At 36.5% G+C, this 25,374-nt stretch overlaps 1 protein-coding gene and 1 pseudogene across 4 annotated transcripts in view; one reads left to right on the forward strand and one right to left on the reverse strand.

Annotated features, from left to right (window-relative positions):
• MSR1 (macrophage scavenger receptor 1) overlaps positions 1–25,374 on the reverse strand; it is a 79,984-nt gene that overhangs the window by 13,046 nt on the left and 41,564 nt on the right. For 2 of the 4 annotated variants that reach the window (XM_025984570.2, XM_072763613.1), the window contains exons 9-10: positions 18,074–18,127; positions 15,110–15,885 (exon numbers count right to left, since the gene is read on the reverse strand). In XM_025984570.2, coding sequence (XP_025840355.1) covers positions 15,842–15,885; positions 18,074–18,127 — 98 coding nt within the window. In that variant the 3' untranslated portion in view covers positions 15,110–15,841. Of the gene's footprint in view, positions 1–15,109; positions 15,886–18,073; positions 18,128–25,374 lie in introns of those variants that run through there. The other 2 variants (XM_025984569.2, XM_072763612.1) reach the window with 1 other exon arrangement.
• LOC112908928 (annexin A2 pseudogene) lies at positions 8,439–9,624 on the forward strand (annotated as a pseudogene).

The raw sequence follows: 25,374 nt of genomic DNA on the forward strand, positions 1-25,374 counted from the left end.
AATTTTGATCATGTGTAGGTTTAAATATGAAATGACTCCTATTTAAATAATATACATTATGAGGTTGATGCAGAAAAATAAAAGTGTGTAATATTACAAAAACAAGTCACTTGGAGAATCAAAATTTCCTTGAAGAATGTATTATTCTAGTAAGTGTTTAAAAATAATTTGGCTGAAGAACAGAATGAAAGGCAGAGATAGAAAATATATATACAAGGGGAAGTGGAAGGGGTGGTGGGTAGGGGGATAGGATGACTGGGTGATGGACACTGGGGGGAACTTGGGATGAGCACTGGGTGTTATACTATATGTTGACAAATCAAACTTCAATAAAAAAATATAAAAACAATAAAATAAATTTAAAAATTTAGCTAGTGCTAAATAAAAATAACAATATTCTCTAATAATCATAAAACTCAATGAAGAAGTGTAGTCCTATTTAAATATATCTTTTCAAATGTACGTTTGAGAAACACTGTAGTATAAAAACGCAAGATGTAACTATCAACAAAAATACCCCTCTAATGTGAAAATGGAATAGTAGGAAATGGGTTTGTTCAGTAACATTTTTTTTTCTAATTGGAATAAATTTTGTAGAAACCATAATCTAGTAACAAGTAAAGAATATCAATCATTTCCTATGACAAAACTAACTGATTGAACCACTCAGGAACATAAAAAGCTAACATGTTAATATGTGGTATTACAATTATTATTATTTCCTTGATTCTTCCAAAATAGAATTCAATCCTAAATACTGAGTTAATGTGATCACGCCCAAGTGCATAAGCCATTTCTCACTAGTAAACATGAGTTTAAAACATTCTTAAAGGGAAAATTTGTTATTACAGTATTCAAACTTTCAATTAACAAGTAAAATGCCCACATGACCCAATCATTCACTAAAATTGGCTAAGAAAATGGTAAGTTGTAATCCAGGAATGGATTGTTTGAATTTTAAAATATTAGAGTCGTGTAGTATTAACTAGTGCCACCCTCAAATGTTTGTTTTTACAGAAGTCAAATATACCCAAGCATAATATATTTATCATGACACTGTGACAAAGCATACACCATATTCAAACATTTGATTATATGAGCTTGATGGTCTTAACGCCCAAAGAAGCATATAAAAGTGTTCTCACTGCATATTCTTTAACTCTTAACCCTCCCAGAATGTCATTAAGAAGCCTTGTGCATCCTGGGGCAATAGTATCTCAAACTTTAGTATCTGTCTTATTCTGTCCAGGTTCTGTAACAAAATACCACAGACTGAGTGACTTAAACAGAAGACATTTATTTCTCACAGTTCTAGAGCCTGGAAGTCCAAGACCAAGGTGGTGGCAGATTTGGTTTTGCATTGTGGCCAGCTTCGTGGCTTGTAGACAGTGTTAACACATTTCTGGAGTAAGAGTGGGGAGCCATTTCCTTGTTGAAGATGAGTTTTGAGCAAAGACAATAAGTCTAGACCATAAAATATATTTTATTTTATTTTATTTTATTAAGATTTTATTTATTCATGAGCGACCCACAGAGAGAGGCAGAGACATAGGCAGAGGGAGAAGCAGGCTCCCCATGGGGAGCCCGATGTGGAACTCAATCCCAGGACTGAGAATAACAACCTGAGCCAAAGGCAGATGCTCAACCACTGAGCCACCCAGGTACCCCCATAAAAGATATTTTAATAATTTTGGTGTATTTATGCAATCTAATTATACTATGTGTTTAGATGTGTGTTCTTTTCTAGATCTGTGACTGCAGAGTATAACTGAAACAAAAACCCAAGAATCAGATAATCTGGATTTTAGTTCTGCCTCTCACACTGTTTCTGTGACCTTAGTAAACCATGTAACCACTCTAAAACAAATTTTTCAACTGTTAAAAAGAGAAAATGATTATTTGCTGTAAGTTACATGTTCTTAGTTATTGCACAAAAATTTGTGCCAGGCGTATTCCTGGGTTCCAGGAATTATTTGAATAAAACATGTATCCTGCCTTTAGGATTTTGAGGTCATTATGAAAGTTAGAAGAAATAGCACATCCTTTATTATTTATTTATTTATTTTAAAAGTTTATTTATCTAAGTAATTTCTACAACCCAATATGTGACTCGAACTCACCACCCTGAGATCAAGAGCTCCATACTTTTCCAACCAAGCCAGCCAGGTACCCTGAAATAGTGCATTTTTTCAAATGGTATACAAATATAAGTTTCTATTTTTACAAGTTTGAAACATTTTGAGGTTTACATTTTGCGATGAAAGCATTGGGAGGAATCTATTATCTGTGATATTAATTACCTAATTCATTAGAAATTTTTTTTGCTTTACTAATTCCCTCTTTGATGCTTATCCTTCTCAAAAAGGAGTTCTCAACCGATGAGAATAAGCTTCTGCAGATAGACAAAACCTACCCTATGATTTCAGATGTGAGTTTATATGACCTTTATTTCCAAATATGATTTTTTACTATTTTGAAGGGACCTTTCCAGACCCGGTCATGAGTAAACTATGGCCCATGGATCAATTATAGCATGCTGTTTTGTAAATAAAGTTTTATTGGAATGCAGCCATGCCCATTAGTTTACATATTGTCTAGGGTTCTAGGCTGCAACAGGAGAGTAGTTGTGACCGAGATCTTGCATCATGCAAACTGAAAATATCTACTATCTTGCCCTATGCAGAAATGGCTGGGCAACCCTTGGCACAGTTGAAAACACAATACGTAGACTAGAATGATAACGGGTTTCAGTAGAGATACTCCAGCCAGGGATCCTGGGACAAATGTCAGGACTCATCTCTGCTTTCCTCTCTCCAGCCTGAGAACCACTCCATCCCTGCACTTCTTGCTCTTTTTCAGTTCTATTACTGCTCACATTTCCCAAATAGCCCTTGTTCTCCTGTATTTCTGGGGCTTTGATCCCTGTCTGGAATGCACCTTTAATCCCCTACACCTGCCCCGCTCCTTCCAGTTTTCTACCTTGAATTGGGATAGGTTTCCCTCTTTAAACTTCCATAGCACTCCTAACCCCCAAAACACTGTACACTAGTTTGTTTTCTCCACCAAACTAAGATCCTTATAGTTAACATTTTAGCATCTGACAGAACACAGGTTTTTACTTAGGAGTCACTGGATGGAGAGTTACGGAATGAATGAATGAATGAATGAATGTGAGCTCTTCCTAATACTTAACACTGTATTGCCTGAGTGGATTAAGCTAGTAAATGCTTAAAATATCGAACAGCAAGAGACACAGAATTCAGTATTTCACAAGTCTCTACAGGGAATACTGTTTCTATGTATAGAAGCAGTCAGGGAAATCATAACGGAAAGATTGGTTAAGCGGAGATAAACATGAATCCCATTATGGTGGAAAAAAAAAAAAAAGAAAATGATGTGACTACTGAGAGCCCCTCAAGGTGGGAGGGATGATCAGAAGCCTTATGCATTCTAAAATGATTTTGTAGGTTCAAAGGATGTATTTCTTATTGGCAGACTAATGTTAAATATGATCTTGGGACTAAATGTCAATTCAATTTACACTGAGAAATGTAATTGCCTCAAAAACTGAAATATTTGTATCTGCTTGACAAGGCCATTTTCTCCCTGTGGGCAATCTGCATAGGAAGTCAAATCACAATCAGTGAATTATTGGCTTAATTAATTTATTAATTTACAATGAGACACAGCAGTGAGATTTTGCCTCTGGGACTGGCCAACACTGTTTGGTTAACACATTTTTCCTTATGTATGTTAATATGTTCAATCGGGTTAGGTGATTTGACATATCTCTGCTCTGATTCATTGTACTTTCACTTTCCACAAGCAATCTTAAGTGCCTTATTTCCCAGTTCTGAAGAGAAGAGTATAGTACTGATAATTCCTATGCATTTTGAAAAGTCTGTGTATAAAATAAAAATACATAAAATATTTATATTAATAGCGTGTTCATATTTCTATGACCATAAGAGGCCAAGAGAAAAATATGTAATAGAGGAGATAATTTACAAAAGGTTTTCTAACTTAATCTGAAATAATAATTCCAACATAATAAAAGTTCACAAGTTTGGAGGTCATTTTTGCTTTGTTTATCGTAGGCTTATTTTTTAAAGGAGGACATAAAACAAATATATTTAATATCTCAGGATAGAAGGGTAATTATATCATATACATTAAATGAATTGTTTTAAAGGCATGAAGCATACATGTCAAAAGATCATGTAGAAATGGAAAAACAAAGATGATAATATTAAGTATCTAAATAAGATTAAAACTTCTTATTTCAATTATACAAAAATATTTGGTATACAGGAAGACGGGAAGGAAGTACCCATGCATATTGACAGTAATTTTGTATATGGGGCAAGAAATTGAATCTATAATCTTTTTCTTATTTTCTCTAATTACATTATTTTAAAAACTAAGATTAGTAATAGAGGTGGTAGCTGGAAAATCACTAATGTCCTTACTGTTGTAAACAGTCCATGACTCAAAGCTGAAATTCATAAAATTGAGAGGAAAGAACAAGCTCAGAATGAGAGATATTGTATAATGCCGTTCATGTAAAATAACACACAAACTATTGTCTGCTGTTTCTGCATACATACATACATACATATGTAGTAAATGTACACAAACAGGAATGGAAAGAAGCATATAAACTCCAAGATAAAGGTCTAACCTGGAAGAACAAGGGAGGCGGGCATAAATAGGGCTTTGACTGTATTAACATTCTGTTTCTTAAAAAAACAAATACTCATAGTCAGTATGGTAAAATGTCAGCATCTCTAAAATCCAGCGAGTGTGTACATGACTATTTATCAGCTATTTGTTATAAATGTTCGTCCTTTTTCCCTTTATATTTGAAATATACTTTACTTAAAGAAGACAACACATTTATAGCCACGCTGATGGAGCTGCACGTGAGCCCTAAATAAATTATAGAAGTGCTTTGATGCAAGTCTTTCCTTAGAAAGTTTAGAAAAAAAGATATTCTAAGTCAACTAGTCTTTATTAGAAAAAATTCTAATTTGAGAAGAGAAATCAGGAAGGACATGAACTCCAGGGCTTCTTTGTATGTCTGTCACTGCACTTTAGTAGAACTCAAGAACTGAGATGAAAAATGACTCTTGAGGAGTTTAGTTATTTCAACTATTATATCGTTTACTTCAATGTTCTATTTTCTTTTTTCCTATCACTTCTTGGAATTAGGCTTTAGGGTTAAATTTATTACAGTGCTATTTATTATATTTGAGTTCCAACTATAATAAATTCACAAAAATATGATTGCAGTTTGACCGGGAAGTCCTTATGATGTGGCCAAATTCCTTTAGAAAGGGAACTGATGTTTTCTTTAAGATAATTAGCTTAATGAGCTATAGATATGAAAGGTACAACCTAGGTATCAGATGTTTGGAGAAAGAGTTAAATTTCTCTGGAAAATGATTATAACAGATTTTGAATCTTACTCTGAAGTCAAAGGAGACAAATGTTTTGGAAATCCTGTGACAAAGCAGAGGACAAAGTAGATAGAGAGGGTCTTGGTGGAAAGTGGGTACATGGGGTAGTCTGATGGCAGGGGAGAGATTGAGAATATCCAGTGAAAAAAATGTGACATCTGAACTGGTTGGGAATTTCAATACAGTGAAGTCTGAGGTTCAATTTTACATTATAGACTATTCTGCATACATTTTCCTATCAAAATTAAACCTTCAGTAAAATCCTCTTAGATCCCCAGGTGGAGCTAGGGTATTTCCTCAAATGAAGGGAGGGATGTGGTGTTCAATGTAGAATGAGTGGTATGAAAAGAAAGCAGCAAACAAAGACATCTAGGTTATTAGGCACCTAAGGCAACTATAACAAATACAATTGTCTGGCTTAAAACAACAAATTTAGAGGCACCTGGGTGGCTTCAGCTCAGGTCATGATCCTGCGATCCTGGGATAGAGCCCCACATCAGGTTCCCTGCTTAGCAGGGATTCTGCTTCTTCCTTTCCCTCTGCCGCTCCCCCCACTTGTGCGTACTCACTCTCTCTTTCAAATAAATAAATAAATATCTTTAAAAACGACAAAACAAAACAAAAAACCAACCTCCCTCACAGTTCTGCAGGCTAGAAGGCCATGTTCATTTTGAAGGCTCTAGGGAGAAATCCTTCCTTGCATTTTCCTAGCTGCTTGTGGCTTCTGGCAATTCCTAAGGATTCTTGGCTTATAACTGCATCACTCCAGTCTCTGCCTTAGTCTTCTTCCTATGTCTGTGTGTCCTCTTCTTACAAAGATGCCAGTCATTTGATTTAGGTCTGCCTGAATCCGATATGACCTCACCTTAGCTTAATTACACCTGCAAAGATCTTATTTCCAACTAAGGTCACATTCTGAGGTTTCACATGGGTATGAATTTTTATAACATTCTTAAACCCAGCATCACAGAATTGGCAGAGAAGATACATGGAGGGATATAAATTTTCTGTATTTTCATCAAACTACTTTAGATAGGAGACACTCAAATTGCTTTAGAACATGAGATTGGTGCTCAATTTTATTTCATTATTAAAGGACAAACTAAACCCCAAGATCTGAGGACCGCAGGATAGCTGAGTAGTAGATATCTTGGCTACATTGGAAATTAGCAAACTCAACCCTGATTATACTGAACACCCATAGTTTAATTGCTGAATAAAATAAAGATTGAGAATCTGTTGCTTCAAAATACATGGTACTAAACTCAGATGGCACTGAGTAAATCTAACCTAATTATGAGTATGAGTAAATTACTTCAATGTCTGAATTAAAAAGTAGCAGAATGCTATTAGTTCCTGTATTTTGTTGTTTTTTAGCTGAATCATCAGATAAAACTTCATCGTGCTAGATGAATGGTAAATTCTTAAAATGAAAGAACTTCGCGTTTAAGAAGAATACCTCCCAAGTTGTGTAGATCTCCACAAAGGTGTGATTGCTAATAATAAGTTTATGTGGGGGAAAAATAAGCAAAATGGAAAGGTTGGTAAGACAGGAAAAGCCAGCATGGTTGGGAGTATAAGTTGTCCTCAGAGTATCCTGAGTGATAATATTGCTCCTACTACTGGATTTCCAAATTGCCAATTAAACAAACGTGTCTGCTTTTCAAAGACCATATTGTTTTCTTCAAGGAACTGTACTCATATTTTAGGATATTTATTATCATTTCAGAATAATTTTATTATTTAATGTTTCATTTCTAAATGAGTCTTTAGTTTTTGGAGTTACTTAAGAGAACTATAAAACATTTATAAAGGGGAATTTTACTTACCTATTTTTAGGCTATTTACAATTTTGCTCTTCACTTAAAACCATATAGCATAAAAATAAGCAATCCATTGAGATACTGAACAGAGCTAATTTAGAAAACTAACATCACAAACTAGCATAAATGACATTATCATTCTTGCTGATTTCTGAAAATGCAGGCCTCAGCCAGACCTTGTAAAGGTTCTTATGTTGCTCTTTATAATCTGTTGAGACATTGATAGTGATTTAGCCCATTAGAACCTTCACTTGCCTATTTATAAAATAAACACTTACCTCCTATGACTGTGGTTTCAAATGCCAATATGTGAATAAAATGTATTTTAAGCTCGAAAGAACTATCTAAAAGGTAGTGCTAGAATTAATAATTATGTTTCATTCTGAAAGTTATTCTAGGAAACTGAAATCATAGACTATAGGGATTTTAAGTTGTGGACTTTGTTGAAAAAAATGTCTTAAATTTGGCCCAAGAAAGCTTAATCTGTCCAGTTATTGGCAGGGCTGACAACTCAGTACAGATTCTTTGACTTTTCATGAAGAGAAAATTATTTTCTAAAATAATTGAGTGTTTGTCCCTTGAATTGGATTGGGAGGTATATTAAAAGACAATATACATTCTCCTTGTCATTGTGTGCAATATTTTGTTTATGCTTGAGACTGTTCAGAGCTCTAGGGTGTTATCAGGACTGAGCTGCCAGAACCGTAAGGGATTTTAGTTTATAAAGTCTTCATTTCCTCTGCATTTGACAGAAGAGGCCATGATTTCTGTCCAACAGCTGTGTCCACAGGTATTTCAGGACAGATCACTTGATGCCTCAAAAATTCAACAAACAAGCTGTTTCTCTCTTCTCCAGGAAACACTGCTTCCACTTGCTTAGCTTAAATGTTGGCTGTTTTAATGTAATCAGAGAAGGTACTTTTAGGAAGAAAAAAAATAGCAAATTGTTCAGATGATAACAGAAATAAAAGCAGGAAAAAAACCTGTAAAGTGTGGGTTCTCAGGTCGAGGTACTGAATGCTTTATTTTAAAAGAGAGTGTTCCAGTGCTTATTCACCAGAGAAGGGGCAGGATCCATATGATGAAGCAGGATGCTTCTCTAGATAAGTCAGGAGACCAGGGCCTAGTCTCAGTCATGCTACAAACTTTCTTTATGGGCTCTACAACTGGGGACTCTCACAGCTTTCAGCATCCAGCCCAGCTTCCTTCAAAATGTCTACTGTTCACGAAATTCTCTGCAAGCTCAGCTTGGAGGGTGATCACTTCATGCCCCCAAGTGCATACAGGTTGGTCAAAGCATACACCAATTTTGATGCTGAGCCTGACGCTCGGAACATTGAAGCAGCCATCAGGACCAAAGGTGTGGATAAGGTCACCATTGTCAACATTTTGACCAACCGCAGCAATGAACAGAGACAGGACATTGCCTTCGCCTATCAGAGAAGGACCAAAAAGGAACTTGCATCAGCATTGAAGTCAGCCTTGTTTGGCCACCTGGAGACCGTGATTTGGGGCCTACTGAAAACACGTGCTCAGTATGACACTTCTGAACTGAAAGGCTCCATGAAGGGGCTGGGAACTGATGAGGAGTCCCTCATTGAGATCATCTGCTCAAGGACCAACCAGGAACTTTAGGAAATTAACAGAGTCTACAAGGAAATGTATAAGACAAATCTGGAGAAGGACATCATTTCTGACACATCTGGTGACTTCCGCAAGCTGATGGTTGCCCTTGCAAAGGGTAGAAGAGCAGAGGATTGCTCTGTCATTGATTATGAACTGATTGGCCAAGATGCCTGGGATCTCTATGATGCTGGAGTGAAGAGGAAAGGAACTGATGTGCCCAAGTGGATTGGCATCATGACTGAGAGGAATGTATGTCATCTCCAGAAAGTATTTGAAAGGTACAAGAGCTACAGCTCTTATGACATGCTGGAGAGCATCAAGAAGGAAGTCAAAGGAGACCTGGAAAATGCTTTCCTGAACCTGGTCCAGTGCATTCAGAACAAGCCCCTGTATTTTGCCGACTGACTGTACGACTCCATGAAGGGCAAGGGGACTCGTGATAAGTCCTGACTAGAATCATGGTCTCTCGCAGTGAAGTGGACATGTTGAAAATTAGGTCTGAATTTAAGAGAAAGTATGGCTGGATGTACTACTACATCTAGCAAGACACAAGGGTGACTACCAGAAAGCGCTGCTGTACCTGTGTGGTGGGGATGACTGAAGCCTGCCATGGTATGAGCATCTAGGAGTGGTGCCCCTTTGTTTGCAGCTAACAGTTCTAGAAAATAGCTTGTGACTAACAGTCCCCTTATGCCCGTCCCTGTGCCGATGGCATTAGCATAGCCCCCTCCCCATCCTTATTTTAGTTGCCTAAGCATTGTCTGCTTCTCATGTCTAGTCTCTCCTTTTAGCCAAAGAAATGAACACTCCAAGGAGCTGGAAGTGAAATCTATGATGTGAAACTCATTGCCTCTTGTGGACTGTGTCATAAACAGATGAATAAACTGAATTTTTACATTATAAAAAGAACCCTAAACTTCCTTTATGACTTTGGACAAATTATTTTGCCTGTTTTCATTTTAATTTCATTTGTTATGACATCTTTTGCAATCACCTCTTAGAACTTTTGTGAGAATTGTTTTAGTCCATGAATGTACTTTGAAGAAGTTTGAGAAAGATGCAATATAATGTGATAGAATTTAAAAATAAGATAAACCAAGATTCAAATTCCTTCACATATATACAAGCTGTGTGATACTGCACAGGTTATTTTATGTTCTAAATCCTCAGGGGAAAAATAGCAGAGCGATAGGTTCCTTGAAAGGATTAAGTGAAGGAGGTCCAAACACAGTGCTCTGCAGAGTAACTGGCACAGAACACTCTTTATACTATAGGCATTATTGTTATTAATGTCATTATTTCTTAAAAATCAGATTTCTGGCCTAGTTATTGGGAATGGGTGATGGTAGCACAAAAGTGTCTATCATGTATTAAAGAAGAAATTTTCAATTACTCATGTTTCAGAATTCCAAGGAGAGCATTTGGAAATCACATATCCCAAATCTACAACCCAGAGTTTCTGTAAATCACACATCCCAAATCCACAACTCAAAGCCCTGAATAAGAATCTCTGTATGTTGAGTCCAGCCATTCATATATGATAAAAGCCTTAGAGGCCACTTTGATGCTCACCATAGCCTGAGAATAACTGTGAGAACAATACAAGAACACACTGTGGTTACTTAAGAGAGTTCTAAACCGCTCACATTATGGAGGAAGTGAACTAATACATTGCTGTCCAATACCGTAAGCACTTAACAAGAATTATTAAATATTAATGTAATAACAAAGTTAGGTTGTTCCACTTTTTCAGGGCCTTTTAACCCATACTCTGAGATTCTGAAGGGGGTGATCCTGCCCAACCCATCACTTGGTATTGACCTTACTTGGTTGGGCAGTGTAAACACCACAGTGATTGGTCAAGGAAGAAGTCAGTATCTAAGCAGAGACAACAAGAGTTCTTCTAAAGGAAAGAAGGTATCATTCTTTCTCCGACATGGGTAGATGCAAAGATTATGCAGCACAGCAAGAGCCTAATCAACTATGAATTTATATATATGTTATATATATACATGTACATATATATACAGAGAGAGTGAGAGGGAGGGAAAGAGAGAGAGATACTGAGTCTAAATGACTTAGTTAGAACTCCTGGATCCCACCATGCCTGAAGCAGAACCATCTCTTAGAATTCTTAATTATGTGAATCAATAGACTGTTTCTCAATTAAGCAGATTACCATTATTTCCTACTTAAAAAATTCTTACAAATACATAGATGGCAATTATTTGACAATAAACATTAGAAGCAGCTTCCCAGGTCATCCTGTTTCTCATGAATTTAATCACCATTGGTTCCTGTCCTCCTAAACTGTATTAACCTGACAGTTTTTATTATTTTATGAATTCCATAATATAAAAGAACATCCCTGAAATGTGAAAACAAAATATTGAAAAGAAACAAATGAAGGTGAAATTGTTTTCATAACTACAAAAACAACAGAATGTCTCAAATTTATTTATAATACAACTGGGCCTCAAGAACTGGTTGACAGAAAAAGAGAGGCAGAGACTCCTGAAGCAGACCTTCCTCATTCTCAAAGTTCCAGGCCTGCACAGCAACTATTTAGACAAGACTGCTCACAGACACCAACAGTCCTTGATACCTTCCTGTTACTGAAATACATCTCCCCAAAATGTATCTGTGGCAGTCCTAACACCCGGTGAGACTATATTTAGAAATAGGGCCTTTATGGTGACAGGTTAAGGTTCATTGAGACTATACGGGTGGGGCCCTCATCCAACAGGACTAGTGTCCTGAGGGCACCCTGATCTTGGATTTCCAGTGTTCAGAACTATGAGGGAATAGTTCTGTGTTATGTTACCCAGTCTGTGGTACTTTATTCTGGCAACCCTAGCAGACAAATACACTTCTCTCGCATCCTGCACCCCCCACCCCACCCCATTTTGTGTTTTAGATTAGTTCCAAATGAAATGAGAAAGAGTACCTCAATGGGTATAAATGTGAAAATACAGCTTTCTCTTTAATTGATAAATGAGAACCAAATACCTATCCCTGTTATGTCATGATCTGAACACAGTAAAAAACCTTTAACAAAAATAATTAATTTGTCCCTGAAATGCCTACTTTAAAGGCTTAGAGATTCTAATTCTTATGTAAAAGACTACAAAGGTATTTATTAAGGACCCACTAGACGTCTCAATATAGTACTAATAATTATTCACTTGGCTACCATCTGTGATTAATACATGTTATTTTGGTATAGAAACAGTGTTTCTAGATGCAGGTGATATAGCAGGTAACAGTTTATAACAGGAGAATATAACAGGACAGTTTGGTATGGAAGATGTTTTGGAATAAAATAGATATCATTTTGTAGGGAAAAAATGAATTATGCTAAAACTTGTGGAGTTTTGGTAACACTTGTGCACAGAAAAATATTTGTGTTCAGGTAAAGGAATCTACCTTTCAGCATTTCTAGGAAATGAGAAATCAGAATTACACAAAACTTCATTAGGAAGAAAGGTGTTTTTCATTTTGCTAAAGAATTCACATTCGGATTCCTTTAACTAGTTCCCTACAATTAGCATCTGAAAGGTTGCTGGGATTCAGGTGTTTCACTCTGCAAGGAGTGGATCAAGCAGAATGTGAGAAATCAGGGGAAGCAGGAAATGGGAGTAAGTGGAGCACCCCAGGAAAGGGGTGAGTCTGTAGGTTAAGGCACAATGGGAGCTAGCTATTTCTTAGACACTGCATGTGCAAGCAAGTGAGCTGTGTTGTTGTAGGGAATTTGGTGTTGAGATTCCCAAGTTTTGCAGATATTCCAAGGAGACTATGTTTCTGAATAACAGATCTGGGGCAGAGACTGGAGGCAAGAGCTGAAGTAGGATGTGAAGGTGAAAACATAAAAGATGCAGATTAGTTGAGAACACTTTTTTTTTTTTTTTTTTTTTTTGGAATTTGAAGCAGCAGAAGTCATATGGTAAGGATTTCCTCTCCTTAGCATCTTTAAATTATAGGCCCATTCTAGAAAACCAGATTGCTTATTACAAATCCCCTTCTCTCTTTTCCTTCTTTCTTTCATCACATATTTGTGGTATTTACATATAAAAATATGTAAGACTGGTGTGGGTGTGTTGAATGGAGTCATAGTTACCAATGGGGACTTTGGAAATTGATACGTCTGGCTTTGAATTTCTGCTCTTACATTTATCAGCAGTAAGCTTCAATTTCCAATCTATAGAATGGGAATAATAATAGTATCTACCTCAAAGGTACTTCTGAGGATTAAATGAGATAATGCATCCAAAGCCCCGGTGAACACCCAATATTCTCTAAATGTTCATTGTTATAATTATTTAGTGTTTGGAGGACAGGTTTCACTTTGGTCAGTGGAATGCTTTGAGAAAGACCAGAAATCACTTAAGATTGTGCTGAGTCCTCAGTAGAAATCAATGGGAAGACAAATTGATATTTCATATCCTCGTATGAGTTTCAAAATAAGACACTTTAAATCCACATCCTAATTATAGGCATGAACAAAGCACAGTAAAAAATACTAACCAATGACACATTGCTAATTGGTATGTTCAAGACAGAGCCTCACAAAAGTGTTTAATCATATAACAGGAATTTTGAAACACTTACCCTTCCAAGTTGGGTGAGAACAGAGCAGAGGAACTCTTGTGACAAGCATGAGAGCTTGGTATAGACCTGTTTTTCACTGTGCATTACTCAAAGTGGTAGACTTGTGCATGTGAACTGGGCATTCAGCATCTATTTTTGTCTCAAGAGAGAAATGACGCCTTTCTTCCCTAATTTGTAGTTAAGGGTGTCAGACAATGTATGAACAGAGTCCCCTGGAATTGTCTCCCACAATCTCTAGGATCAGAGTCATGCTGTGGCCAATGTCAACCAAGGCCTGCTAGTAACAGAAGAGGTTCCCCAGGTGCTAGCTGTCCCCCAGCACAGAGTGGGGTAGGAAGTCACATCTGATTAAACCACGGGCAAAGAGATCCCACTCATCTCCATGTGTCTACAATAATGGGCCAGTCAATGTTGTCAGTTTTCTAATGTTAAGGACCATCTGAAGACTAGCTGATTCCTCTACCTCCTCTTTTTTTCTTTTTTCTTTTTCACGGAGACTTTGGTGTCATGCAGGTGCAGACCCAGAGAACCACTGACAACTCTAATTTGTTTCAACGTTTCTTGAAGCTTTCTCATCAGCACAGTCTTGGGCTCCTGCTTCGTCCTTCAGAGCCTGGACTCTTGTTTTATGAGGTTGACATTTTGTTCTGACCTCTGTCGACAGCTTCTGGCCTCTGGCATGCACTCTGTTTAGTCAATTCTTTTATTTATAACTTATGCTCTTCTGCTTGGCTCAAACTCATTGATTTGCGATCTGGTCACACTCGTGTTGCTCTATCTAATGTAAAATCTTATCTTATTCTCTAGCATCTCTCTTTTTGTCCGTGACATTTATTTGGCTTCTCACATTTTCATTGTGCTTTCACTCCTATTCTGATTACAGATTTTACATGTCTGCGTGGTACCAGCAAGGAACAGCAGTTCCAGTTCAGAGAGACCAGTGTGAAGCATACTTTACGTGTTTAAAGCACTTTATGGTTTTACAGAGCATTTTCCCCACACACAGCATCTTATGTGATCCTTACAACAACCCTGGGAGATAGGTGTCATGATGTCCATTTTATAGGAGAGGGAACAGAAGGGCTGAGAGACACCTGGGCACACTACTTAGAATTTACTAGAAACTTAAGACTGTGAAGACTGGGACTAAACCTTGAAGGAAATGAGAGGTGTCAAAACATGATCTGTTATTCTACATATTCCTTATTCCTTTTTTTTTTAGTCTGCCTTTTCTTACCTTTTCCCCTTTCTCATTCTTATCCCTTTCTTCACCTACATAAAACATCTCCAGCTCTACTGAAATATTTCATCATCTTTATGATCTATAATTGTATTTATTTTATTTTATTTTATTTTTTATAATTGTATTTAAAGTATAAAATACAAGAAGCTTTTCAGAATAAAACATTTCAGCATTATTGTTTCATGATCAAATGTTCTTGCTTGAAATAGCCAAGTATTTAAGGAAACAAGTTCTGTATTTTGGTCTAAATGTGTTGAATGAACTGTCCAAGCTCCACTTTACTTCACTTATAAACTTGAAAAAAAAAAAAAAAGGATAATTTGTAGAATAAGAAGACAAGAAAGTTAAACTAAGCTAATCAAAATCAATTTATTTTTAATATTTTAAGGAATTTAATCATCTTGATCTTCTCTGAACACCTGTAGAGTCCTATTCCTCCCATAATATAGTTCTGCTGTATTTTATAATTGCCCATGTACATGTCTAGGGCTTCCAGGGACAATTAACACTGTAAGGTCAGAGGCAATAGTTATCTTACTAGCTCCTATGTCCAGCTCCAGGAAGTATGCAATGAATATATGCTGAATGAATGAATGAGTGAGTGAATGAACAAATGTTCTCTTTTATGTCATCCCTATCACTTGTTGAGAGTATTGTTTTTGAATGTAAAGAACCCATATATAATCAGTATCCATGAGATGTCTCCTAGAATCCAATGGGTTAAATTGGGTTCAGTAAGACTTTAGATGAATAGGGTGGCAGAGGGCTCTCGGCCTGGTTCTGAGAAATGGCAGGAGCAGCCTAATCAGTACCTGGGAGGCATCCCAGCTCAGGGTGGTAGGAGATGGTGGTGATGGTGGGGTACTGGAGTGGGGGGAGGTATGAATGTGGGAACAGAGGCCCAAAAAGCACAATAAGCCAGAAGAAAAAGCCATGTGGAAGCTGCATACCACACAGGAACCAAAGTCATTTGGAGAAGCCACCAAGGGATCTTGGAGTCGGTTGTGCTGATGACTTGTCCAGAAGTGAAGGGCCTTTTAATGAGATGGTAGCAGAGGGTGTCTTGCCCAACCCACCTGATCTTAAAAGGGCCCTGCCCAAATACGATCAGGGTGTTGTACCGGTCCTAACACATATATAAAAGAGGAAATTAGTGATTATTCCTTTTATATTTAAATAATGCCTGAAAAATATTAAAAATGTATATTAAAATAACTCAATATAAATTGTTATTTATCAGAATTAATTGAAGATATGGGGAATCAGGCACTTTCATGCAAAATAAATTGGTCCAACCTTTTTGGAGCCATTCAAAAGAAACCATCAAACTGTAAAATCCATGTCATCTTTGAACTACTGATTCTACTCTTAGTAAATTCTCTATTATAAAAATAGTTCCACAAGGTCATGTATGCGACTGCCGAATGTAGCATTTCTTATTAAAGCCAAATCATGGCAAATAAAAATCATCAAATGTTCATGACTAAGGAATAGAATGATGTATTATGGTAACTATGTTATAGTTAATGCAATAATGCATAGTCATTAAAAGAAAAGAGCTAGAGTCACATGTACCAACATGGGCAGGTGACTGACGTTTTAACTTAAATAAGGAAAAAGCAGAACATAATATATAGATGTTTGTGTGTATGATTCTCTCTTTTTGAAACATTATGGAGTTTTATATACTCTCTATGAGGGGGTGCATGGAGGGAAATCTGGAAGCCATAAACACGTGTATACAGAAATCTCTCTATTATCGCTTTCACAAAGAAAGTGTGAGCATAAAGTTCAAAACAGCCATGAAAATATAACTGAAAACATTTCTGAACATATCAGAAAAAATGTCCAACACATTTGATAACCTCAGGTAGCAGAAGACCAGGTGGGTGTTCAGTTTACACACTGCAAAACAGAGACGTTCTTTACTTGCCAAGTTCCCCCAGAGTCAAGGTTAAGTAGCTCAGAGGAAGTCTCAAGAAAAGGAGAAAAATAGATAAAACCACACCAAAGATAAAGATAGAGATTAACAGGAAGATAGGGAAGAGTTACACAAGGAGCAAGTGAAAATAATTGGAGTGACAAGGAGAAAGGAGACTAGGTGGGATAAAAAGTATTACAGCAGATAAAAGTGATCACTTTAAAGGAGAAATGGACATAAAGGAGAAAAGGTATACTAATGTTTCCATTCTCTTACTATAGTAGTAACAACACTGATAATCACGGAATCACGCTAAAGTGCTGTGAGGAGACACACAATATACTCAATGTTGTTCAATTGAGGGGTAAGCACCATCAACAATGCAACGATTGTGAAAAACATCATGTAGTTACATTATACTTTAATGGCTGGCACTCAAGGTGGTGATCCTAAATTGTCTAAGGGTGGTGTCCATACAGAGCACAGGCTAAAATAATTACTTTTGCTATAAGGCAGAGAAATTGGTACTATATTTTTTAAATAATAATTACAACTGAAAAATGCTAGATTTTTGGTACATTAAAGGATTAGCCATAATCTGTGTAAACCAGACCCTGGTGGGTAGAGATTATGAGCACTGTGTGTGTGTGTAGCGGCGGTTATTCCCACAGACACACCTCCACCTCACATGCAGCTCCTACTGGGAACACAGTGGGGGGATTCCTCAGTTCCTTTTCATAATCCTTTTACTTGATCTGTGTGGACTCAGCCTAGACACACAGCTGGTTTAGAGCGTTGTATATTGCAGAAATCTCATCTAATATTTTGTTTTTAGGGGCCAATATATAGGAGGTCAGCATTCCATCACCAGAGATCCCTGTGTGAAATCTATTCTGTTGCAATTTTGAAGGTCTAGGATAGAGAACACAACCTTTCAAGTTTTTAGCAAAACAAAACAAAACACAAAAACCCCAGCCATCAGAAACCTGGTCTGCCAAGGTTCTCAGGTTATCTACATTCCTAGGTGGAGCTGTTCAGTTAGCTCAGATAGTAGGTAAGTAGGCTGTAATTGTTTCTATTCATAAACTCGATTTTCCTTCAGCAGATTGAAAGTGGCTTGAAAACGGAACAATTTCCTTTGTGGAATTTTTAGAAAACTGCGCTCATCATGAAAACAAAATACAAATGGGTAATGAGACTCAGAGTTGTATAATTTAATCTATTTGTTTTACTCCAATTAGCATGCTTTATTTGGAGAAAACTGTGGCGGACATCCACAGAAACTCTGTGGATCAATGCCTAAATTCCCAACATTTGCATCGAGCCTAGACCACTAAGATCAAAGGCTTGTTTATGACAAGGCACACAGAAAAACAATGAACCGTCAACTTACTTAGCATGCTTCCACTCCCTTTGTCCCCCTTCTGGCCTTTTGGTCCAGGATTTCCTTGGAAATAAACAAAAAAAGCAACATTTTGTTGTTGTTGTTGTTATTTAGGGCCATTTAATCATTTAAAAAATTAATCCCTGTAAGTGGACACAGAGATTAATTGCTTTAAATAATAAAAGCATCACAAGGTAATCTGGAAAATCAGTTTAGCACAACTGACAGATATTCAAATGCAGTGATGTTGATGCTGATAATAATGGCTCTCATTTTATTTTCACATTTAAAATTTTTTTAAACTTATTTTATTTAGGGGCAGCCCCGGTGGCTCAGCGGTTTAGCGCCGCCCTCAGCCCAGGGTGTGATCCTGGAGACCTGGGATCCAGTCCCACTTTGAGCTCCCTGCATGGAGCCTGCTTCTCTTCTCCCTCTGCCTGTGTCTCTGCCTCTCTCTCTCTGTGTCTCTCATGAATAAATAAATAAAAATTTAAAAAAAAAGAAGCCTGTCATTATTCTGGGTAGGTCCCTTACATACATTAGCAAATTATTTAAAAGGACACCTTTCCATTGTGTCCCATTTTCCTAAAGCAGGCAAAACTGAAGTACAGCACTTTTTGTGCTTAGCCATCTTGTTTGCCCTCTTCTTTTAAGTTCGATTTTCTCCCTTTTCCAGGAAGCTTTGAGTCCTTCATCTCATCTTAAACCCTGATTCTGTATTTCCCATTACACATTATCTAGATTACCTTTTTTTTTTTTTTTTAAGATTTTTATTTATTTTTTTCATGAGAGACACAGTGAGAGAGGCAGAGACACAGGCAGAGGGAGAAGCAGGCTCTCCATGGGGAGCCTGATGCTGAACTGGATCCCAGGACTCTGGGATCACAACACAAGCTAAAGGCAGATGTTCAACCAATGAGCCACCCAGGCATCCTTGGTTTTCCATTTCTTCAGAGGAAAGAATCCCACAGATGGGTTGTGAATGAATTTCTGAGAACTGCTAAGATCCTGCTGACTTCAGCCTGGGGGGAAGCTAGGAGGGTCTGAAGGGCATCTAAGCCTATAGGCTACTTTCTTTGGCTTTGAGAAACCTCATCTATTTACATTAGGGTGTGGTACTAGGCTATCCTTTTATATGAGGGTCAGGACTTCAAATAGGTGTCAAAAACATTGTTAAGTCCTGGGTCTTTGCTAATGGTGGCTATTCACCCACAACTCTACTTTCAAAGGTATATCCAGAAGATTATCTTTTAGTACTAAAAAGAGATTTTACTTTTTTTTTTTCCAACAAGAGATTTTAATGGTAACAATTGCATCTCCTGTGAGTAGGGCTATTCTTGCTTATTGATTCTTCTTCCAATGTTTCTCAAGTGTTTATCTGTAAGCAATCACCTTCTTGGCATAAATGTAGGGCTGATCCTAGTACTAAGTCAGAATCTTTGCTAAAGTTTTTGATTTCCCCCAACAAAATCAAGACCTTCTGTCTTTGCATCCAAGGACATAGTTTAAAATCCATGGCTTTGTAATAGAATAAAAAGAGCATTTAAAAATTATTTGAATTATTTGCTCTGCTACTTACCCAGGTATGTGGCTCAAAACAAGTTTTCAAACCTTTCTGAACTAAAAGTGTATTTTTTTTAACAAATGAAAAAATAACACCTTCATTGCACTACCTTGAAAATTAGCATCAATGTTTATAAAGCATCTTGCCCATAAAGAGGTGAATATACTCTTATTGTTTTATGATTCCCAAAGCTTAGCTAGAATGGTCTGTCTCACTCTGGTTCCATTCTCAGTGCATGAGAGAGGGTTTTTTCATCTCTGTTGACTTTTTATGGCACAATTATTTTAAATCTTACTTTAAAGTTTTAATCTTTATTTACATTTTATTTTTTGTTCTTTCCCTAATTTAGCTTACTTTGTCTTCATCTGTCTTTGGTTTTGAACATTTGTTCTTATTCACCATTTAAAGATTTTTTTGATCCCCAATTCACCAGATTTAAAAATATAAAATTATACTGAAAGTAACATGAGAATTGAAATTGACCACTTTTAAAAAGCATAAATTGTTTCCAATTAAAATTTTAGTGTGAAGATTTCCTGAAATGCCAACCATTCCTTATCAGAGTATGATGAAGAGAATGCCTCTAATCGCTTTGCATATATGATTACACTGTACATCATTATAGTCACTTTTTAATTGTGGTACAGTCATTTCAGGAAATGTGAAATTGGCAAAAAAAATCATTAATTTATAAAAAATACACAAAACTTTTCCTATTTTTTTGAGATATAGTATCTAAGTTTCGGATTCCCCAAGAGGAAAAGCCTAAAAATATTAAACAAAAATTGGGAGGGTGGATTCAAAAGGGTGTAATGATCAGTTCCAATTCTTTTCAGAGAAGATAATAATGATCAGTTCTAATTCTTTTCAGAGAAGATAATATAATAAACAACAAGCTTAATTTGATCATTTTAGCATTATTTAGTAAAAAGGAAGAGGCTGTACATTGTTCTTGGGAGTCTTTTTATATCACAATTGGTTTTGGGTAGTTTAGGAATAGAAATGCTTGCTCAAGCCAGGGCACTGAGTGAATGACCGACTTAAATCCTGATAGCTCTAGGATCCTATGATAAATAAAAAAATCAGTTTTTTTAAAAAAAATTTTGGCTTTTTATCCTATACTACTCTTTTTAAAAAAAATTTATAAAATGAAACTTTTCATCTTATAAATAAATATAAATGTTTTATGTCACTCTAACATGATTCAGAGATCTCCTCACAGAGGACACTCAGAAATTTTTTCTCACAGGTGAACACACCAAAAACCTCCTTGCTAGAGAACAGAAGTGCCTCTCTCCTTTAGAGAGTGAAACCTTTGGTTAACATGGATCCCATGTTAAAACTTTGATTAACTCTTTGTCAAAACCTGGAGTTAATCTCCTTTCATATATGATACTCTTCAATCAAAAATAAATTCCTGAAAGCCACTGAAAAATAAGAAGTAAATAATACGTAATAAATAGACATTCTAGCTTTAAATACAAGGGGAGGTGTTTTCAATAACATCATTATGATTTCCAGCATTTTTAGTGCCCCTTCTATGAGGTAGACGTTAGGTTAGTTATTTTTACAGATGTGTCATAACTAGCCCACCTGTTCAGCTATTTCCATTTCAGGTGTGACCATCATCTATCCTAACTCTACTATTGCTTCCTATTTTCTGAAGTCTTCACCTTCAATCTTCTCACTAACCTTACCCTCTTTCCTCTGCACTCCTTTACCTTATCTTGTCATCAGCACTTAAATAGTATTCAAATCTCTTTCAGAAAACAAAACAAATGAGAAAACACAACAAACAAGAAACTGACTTCTTTCTTCTTTGAGTCAGATTGCTCAAGAATTAGCTCTATCTCCTTGCTTACTCCTCAACACTAGTTCACCTCTGAGCATCCCCCAGTCTGGTTTCCACTCATCCCACTGAACTTACTCAATAAAGGCAACATCCCTATAACAACAATGCAAAGAATGTTCTGTAGAGTTCATCTTACCTGACCACCTTTTAAAACTCTCTCTCACCTTGACTTTTTCATAACTCATTCCCCAGATTTTCTTCCTCATTCTGGCTGCTTCTGTTTAATCTACTGCTTTCTCTTCCTGCTCAGCCTGTACCTTTATTACCTAAGGCTTCATCCTAGGCCCCTTCTCTTCTCACTGTCTACTCATAAAATAGTATTAAAATCAATGATTCCAATAAACATTTATGTAATCATAGCTACAACTTTGTCTTTCTAACTCTGGCCTCTCATCTGAACTCCAAGCCCATATATTCACCGATCTATGAATATGTCCATGAATGACACAGAGAAAATGTTCAGTAATTATTTGTCAAATAAATAAATGAATCATTTATGGTCTGTGGTTTTGGAAACTCCTAAGAAAGACCATAACTCACCTTTACAATCAGACTTTGAAAGGGTTCCACGAGTTTAACTGGAGGAAAGCGCATTACTTACGCGCTAGAAAATCTAAGTCACTCAATGAGGTTATATCTAGAGTCCTCTAGGGATTTTGAAGATATGTAATGTTACATTTCAGTTAAATCCTCAAAGCTCTTTGAAGTAAATATGTCAGGTTATAACTGCTCTCCCCTATAGATCTGTGATGTGCCAAGTCTTCCCCTTTTCTTAAGGACAGTTAATGAGTGAGTCTTATTTATCTTTCATTTCCTAGTACCTAGCAATGCACCTTGTATACATTATAAGTACTTATTAAATGTGGAAGGAAGGTTGCAGGGTGGGGAAGAAAAGCAAAGCAGAAGAGAAAATAGGGTGCTCTTTCTTAAACTATTTGCTTTGGATTCTGTCGATGCATTGAATATTATTCAGATGGACAGGTATAGGATATGACAATAATTGGATTTTATTTCTAATTCTACTACCTTTGTTGGACTCTTTTGGAGGAGAAACTCTATTATTCATTGTTTTAATGTACCATATAACTAAAGTAGTACCAGGCACTGATGGCTCACATTTCTACCAAATTTGAGTTTTTAACTAAGGCAGTGATATCCTAAGGATATATTTTGTCAAAGGAATTCTTACCTCTGCCCTAGCTTTTTTTTTTTTTTAGAGTTCTCTTTCTCCACACCTTTTCTTTACCAGAGATATGGTTCTCAAAGAGTGGTCCATGGAACAGCATCGTCACTATTACCTAAAAATTCGAGAGGACTAAAAATTTTCAAGGGAGCCCAGCCCCCAAACTACTGAATCAGAAACTCTGGGGGTAGAGCACAGTTCACTGTTTTAACAGGTCCTACAAGTGATTCTGATGGTGGGTCAAGTTTGAGAACCTCAGACCTAAATAAATTGTATGTATTTTTTTTAATTGAAGTAGAGTTGACATACAATATTATAATAGTTGCAGGTATACCACCTATTATGTGTCTTTTAGGTCAGCACTGACACTATTTCTTCTGTAACACACTGTCTTGCTGTACGGAATTAATCAATTTCTACTTTCTGCTCCGTAGTATTTTGTCCTAACTCATGAATGTTTATTACTCACCACATTGCATTACAGCTAATTGCTTTTGCATTTTCCTGTCCCTGCTCCATAAGGACTGTGCTATATTTATGTAGGGCACACAGTGAACCCTCATAAAATTGTGTTGGCTTGGTGAATGAATCAATGAATGTTCTCTCAGATACTGTGACTGTAGGGCAGGTGTTGAACTGTAAGAGTTTGATAGTAGAAAAAATCCTAAAGTTTGTGTAGGCAGTAGCTACTAACTAACATGTATATAGAGCTTCTTTTGTGACAGGAACTATTTGAAGTGCTTTAAGACATCTATTAATTTTTTGAATTTTGCAGAAATTCTAAAATACAGGTCCTCTTAATAGTCCTAGAAATAGAAAAGGAAACTGAGGCATAGAGAGGATAAAAGATAGGAAGGTAGGATCTACTATGCTATTTCTGTAAAGTACCAACTATATTCTGCTATCCTTGTACTTCCCAAGAGGGTAAAGTAAATAACAAGCATGGAGTAACTATGTGCCAACATGAAATTCAAACTCAAATCACCTTGACAAACGTTTACTTTTCCCAAATGAACCCACCCAAGGTTAAATAGTGCACAGAAATGTTACAGAATGATTTTGTTGGTTAAATTTTAGAAGAGAGGTCATTGTGAGAAATTTCTGGGAGAAAACTCAAGAGTAGGGAGCTGGCTCATCTTGTATTCCCAGCTCCAAGTACAGTGGATGAGAAAACATGGTGCTCAATAAAAAAAAAAAAAGTAAGTTACTTCTTATTAAATCAGCTAAGTTGTACTAGTTACATGTCTCTTTTGTGATTTATTCTTAATGTCATCACTGTCCATGTAGGAGGGTTATACATAACAGACAGATAGATGGTTGTGAGAAACAGTAAGGTCTTCTTAGCATTCTTAATTTTTTTGCTGTGTTTCCCCTTCTTATGTAGACTTTCCAGAAAGACAAAGAGTAGTGATTCTAATTTACTCAGAGTACATGGTGATATTCATTTATGAAGTTACCCCTTATGATTGAATGTAAGTAGAAAGTTACAACAGAAAGAGTCCCAAACAAAATTTTACCATGATTTGCCAGAGATAATAAATGATTACCTAGTTGAGACAGAGAGTAGATTAATACACCATTTTAGCTTTAAACTTAGAATACAGATAAAATATGTTTTCTCACTTCACGGAATTATTTCGAATTATCTTGGAAACTATAAGTAGCTTTGCAATTTTGTCAAATTCAGGGTTTTTAAATATATTCATCTATCACACACAAATTGCCCATTTAGAAAATTCAGCAATTCCTGAAGGATGTAGATAATTTCAAACAAATTAACAAATGAACACTACTTCCCATTTTGCCAAGAAGGCCTGATTAAAGCTAGACAGTTTTAGAGATGGTTTTAGATATGGTATATAAATATACCATTCAGTTCAGGTAATTGAGTCTGATTGTAGCTTGCTTATTTGTGGCTAGCTGATTTTTCTCCAAGCCTAATCGCCAACGACACAGTCCGTGAAGACTGATACTATCAAAAATACCTCAACACAGCTATTAAAATTGCTAAAAACCAAAACATTAGTAACACCAAAGGCCAGTGAGTATGTGGAATGACGGGAACTCTCATTCACTGCTGATGGGAACGCAAAAACAGTACAGACACTTTGGAAGACAGTCTGGTGGTTTCTTACAAAATTAAACACAGGTTTACCATGAGGCCCGGAAATCAAACTTCTAAGTAAACTTACATCAGTAGCTTTATTCATGACTGCAAAAACGTGGAAGTACCAAAATGTCTTTCAAATAGGTGAGTGGATAAACACACTGTGGTACATCCATACATTCGACTATACCAAGCATTAAAATTAAATGAGCTATCAGGCCACAAAAAAGATATGGAGAAGCTTAAATGCATATTGCTAAAAGGAACAAGCCAATCTGAAATGACTACACATGGTATGATTTCAACTGTATGATATTCTATCTGGAAAAGGCAAAACTACAACCATCAGTAGGGAGGGAGTGTGGTGGTGATGAGTAGGTAGGCCACCGGGGATCTTTAGGAAAGTGAAACTACCCCACGTGTTGCTCTACCAGTAGATACATGTCCTTGTATAATTGTCAGAACCCACAAAATGTATAACACTCAATATGAACTCTAATATAAGCAGTGGACTTAAATTACTAATAATGTATCCATATTGGTTCATCAATTATTACAAATACACCATGTTAATGTTAACATGTTAACAACACAGAAACTGGAT

This window comes from Vulpes vulpes, chromosome 7 (genome assembly GCF_048418805.1).
Source record: "Vulpes vulpes isolate BD-2025 chromosome 7, VulVul3, whole genome shotgun sequence".
Lineage (NCBI taxonomy): Eukaryota > Metazoa > Chordata > Mammalia > Carnivora > Canidae > Vulpes > Vulpes vulpes.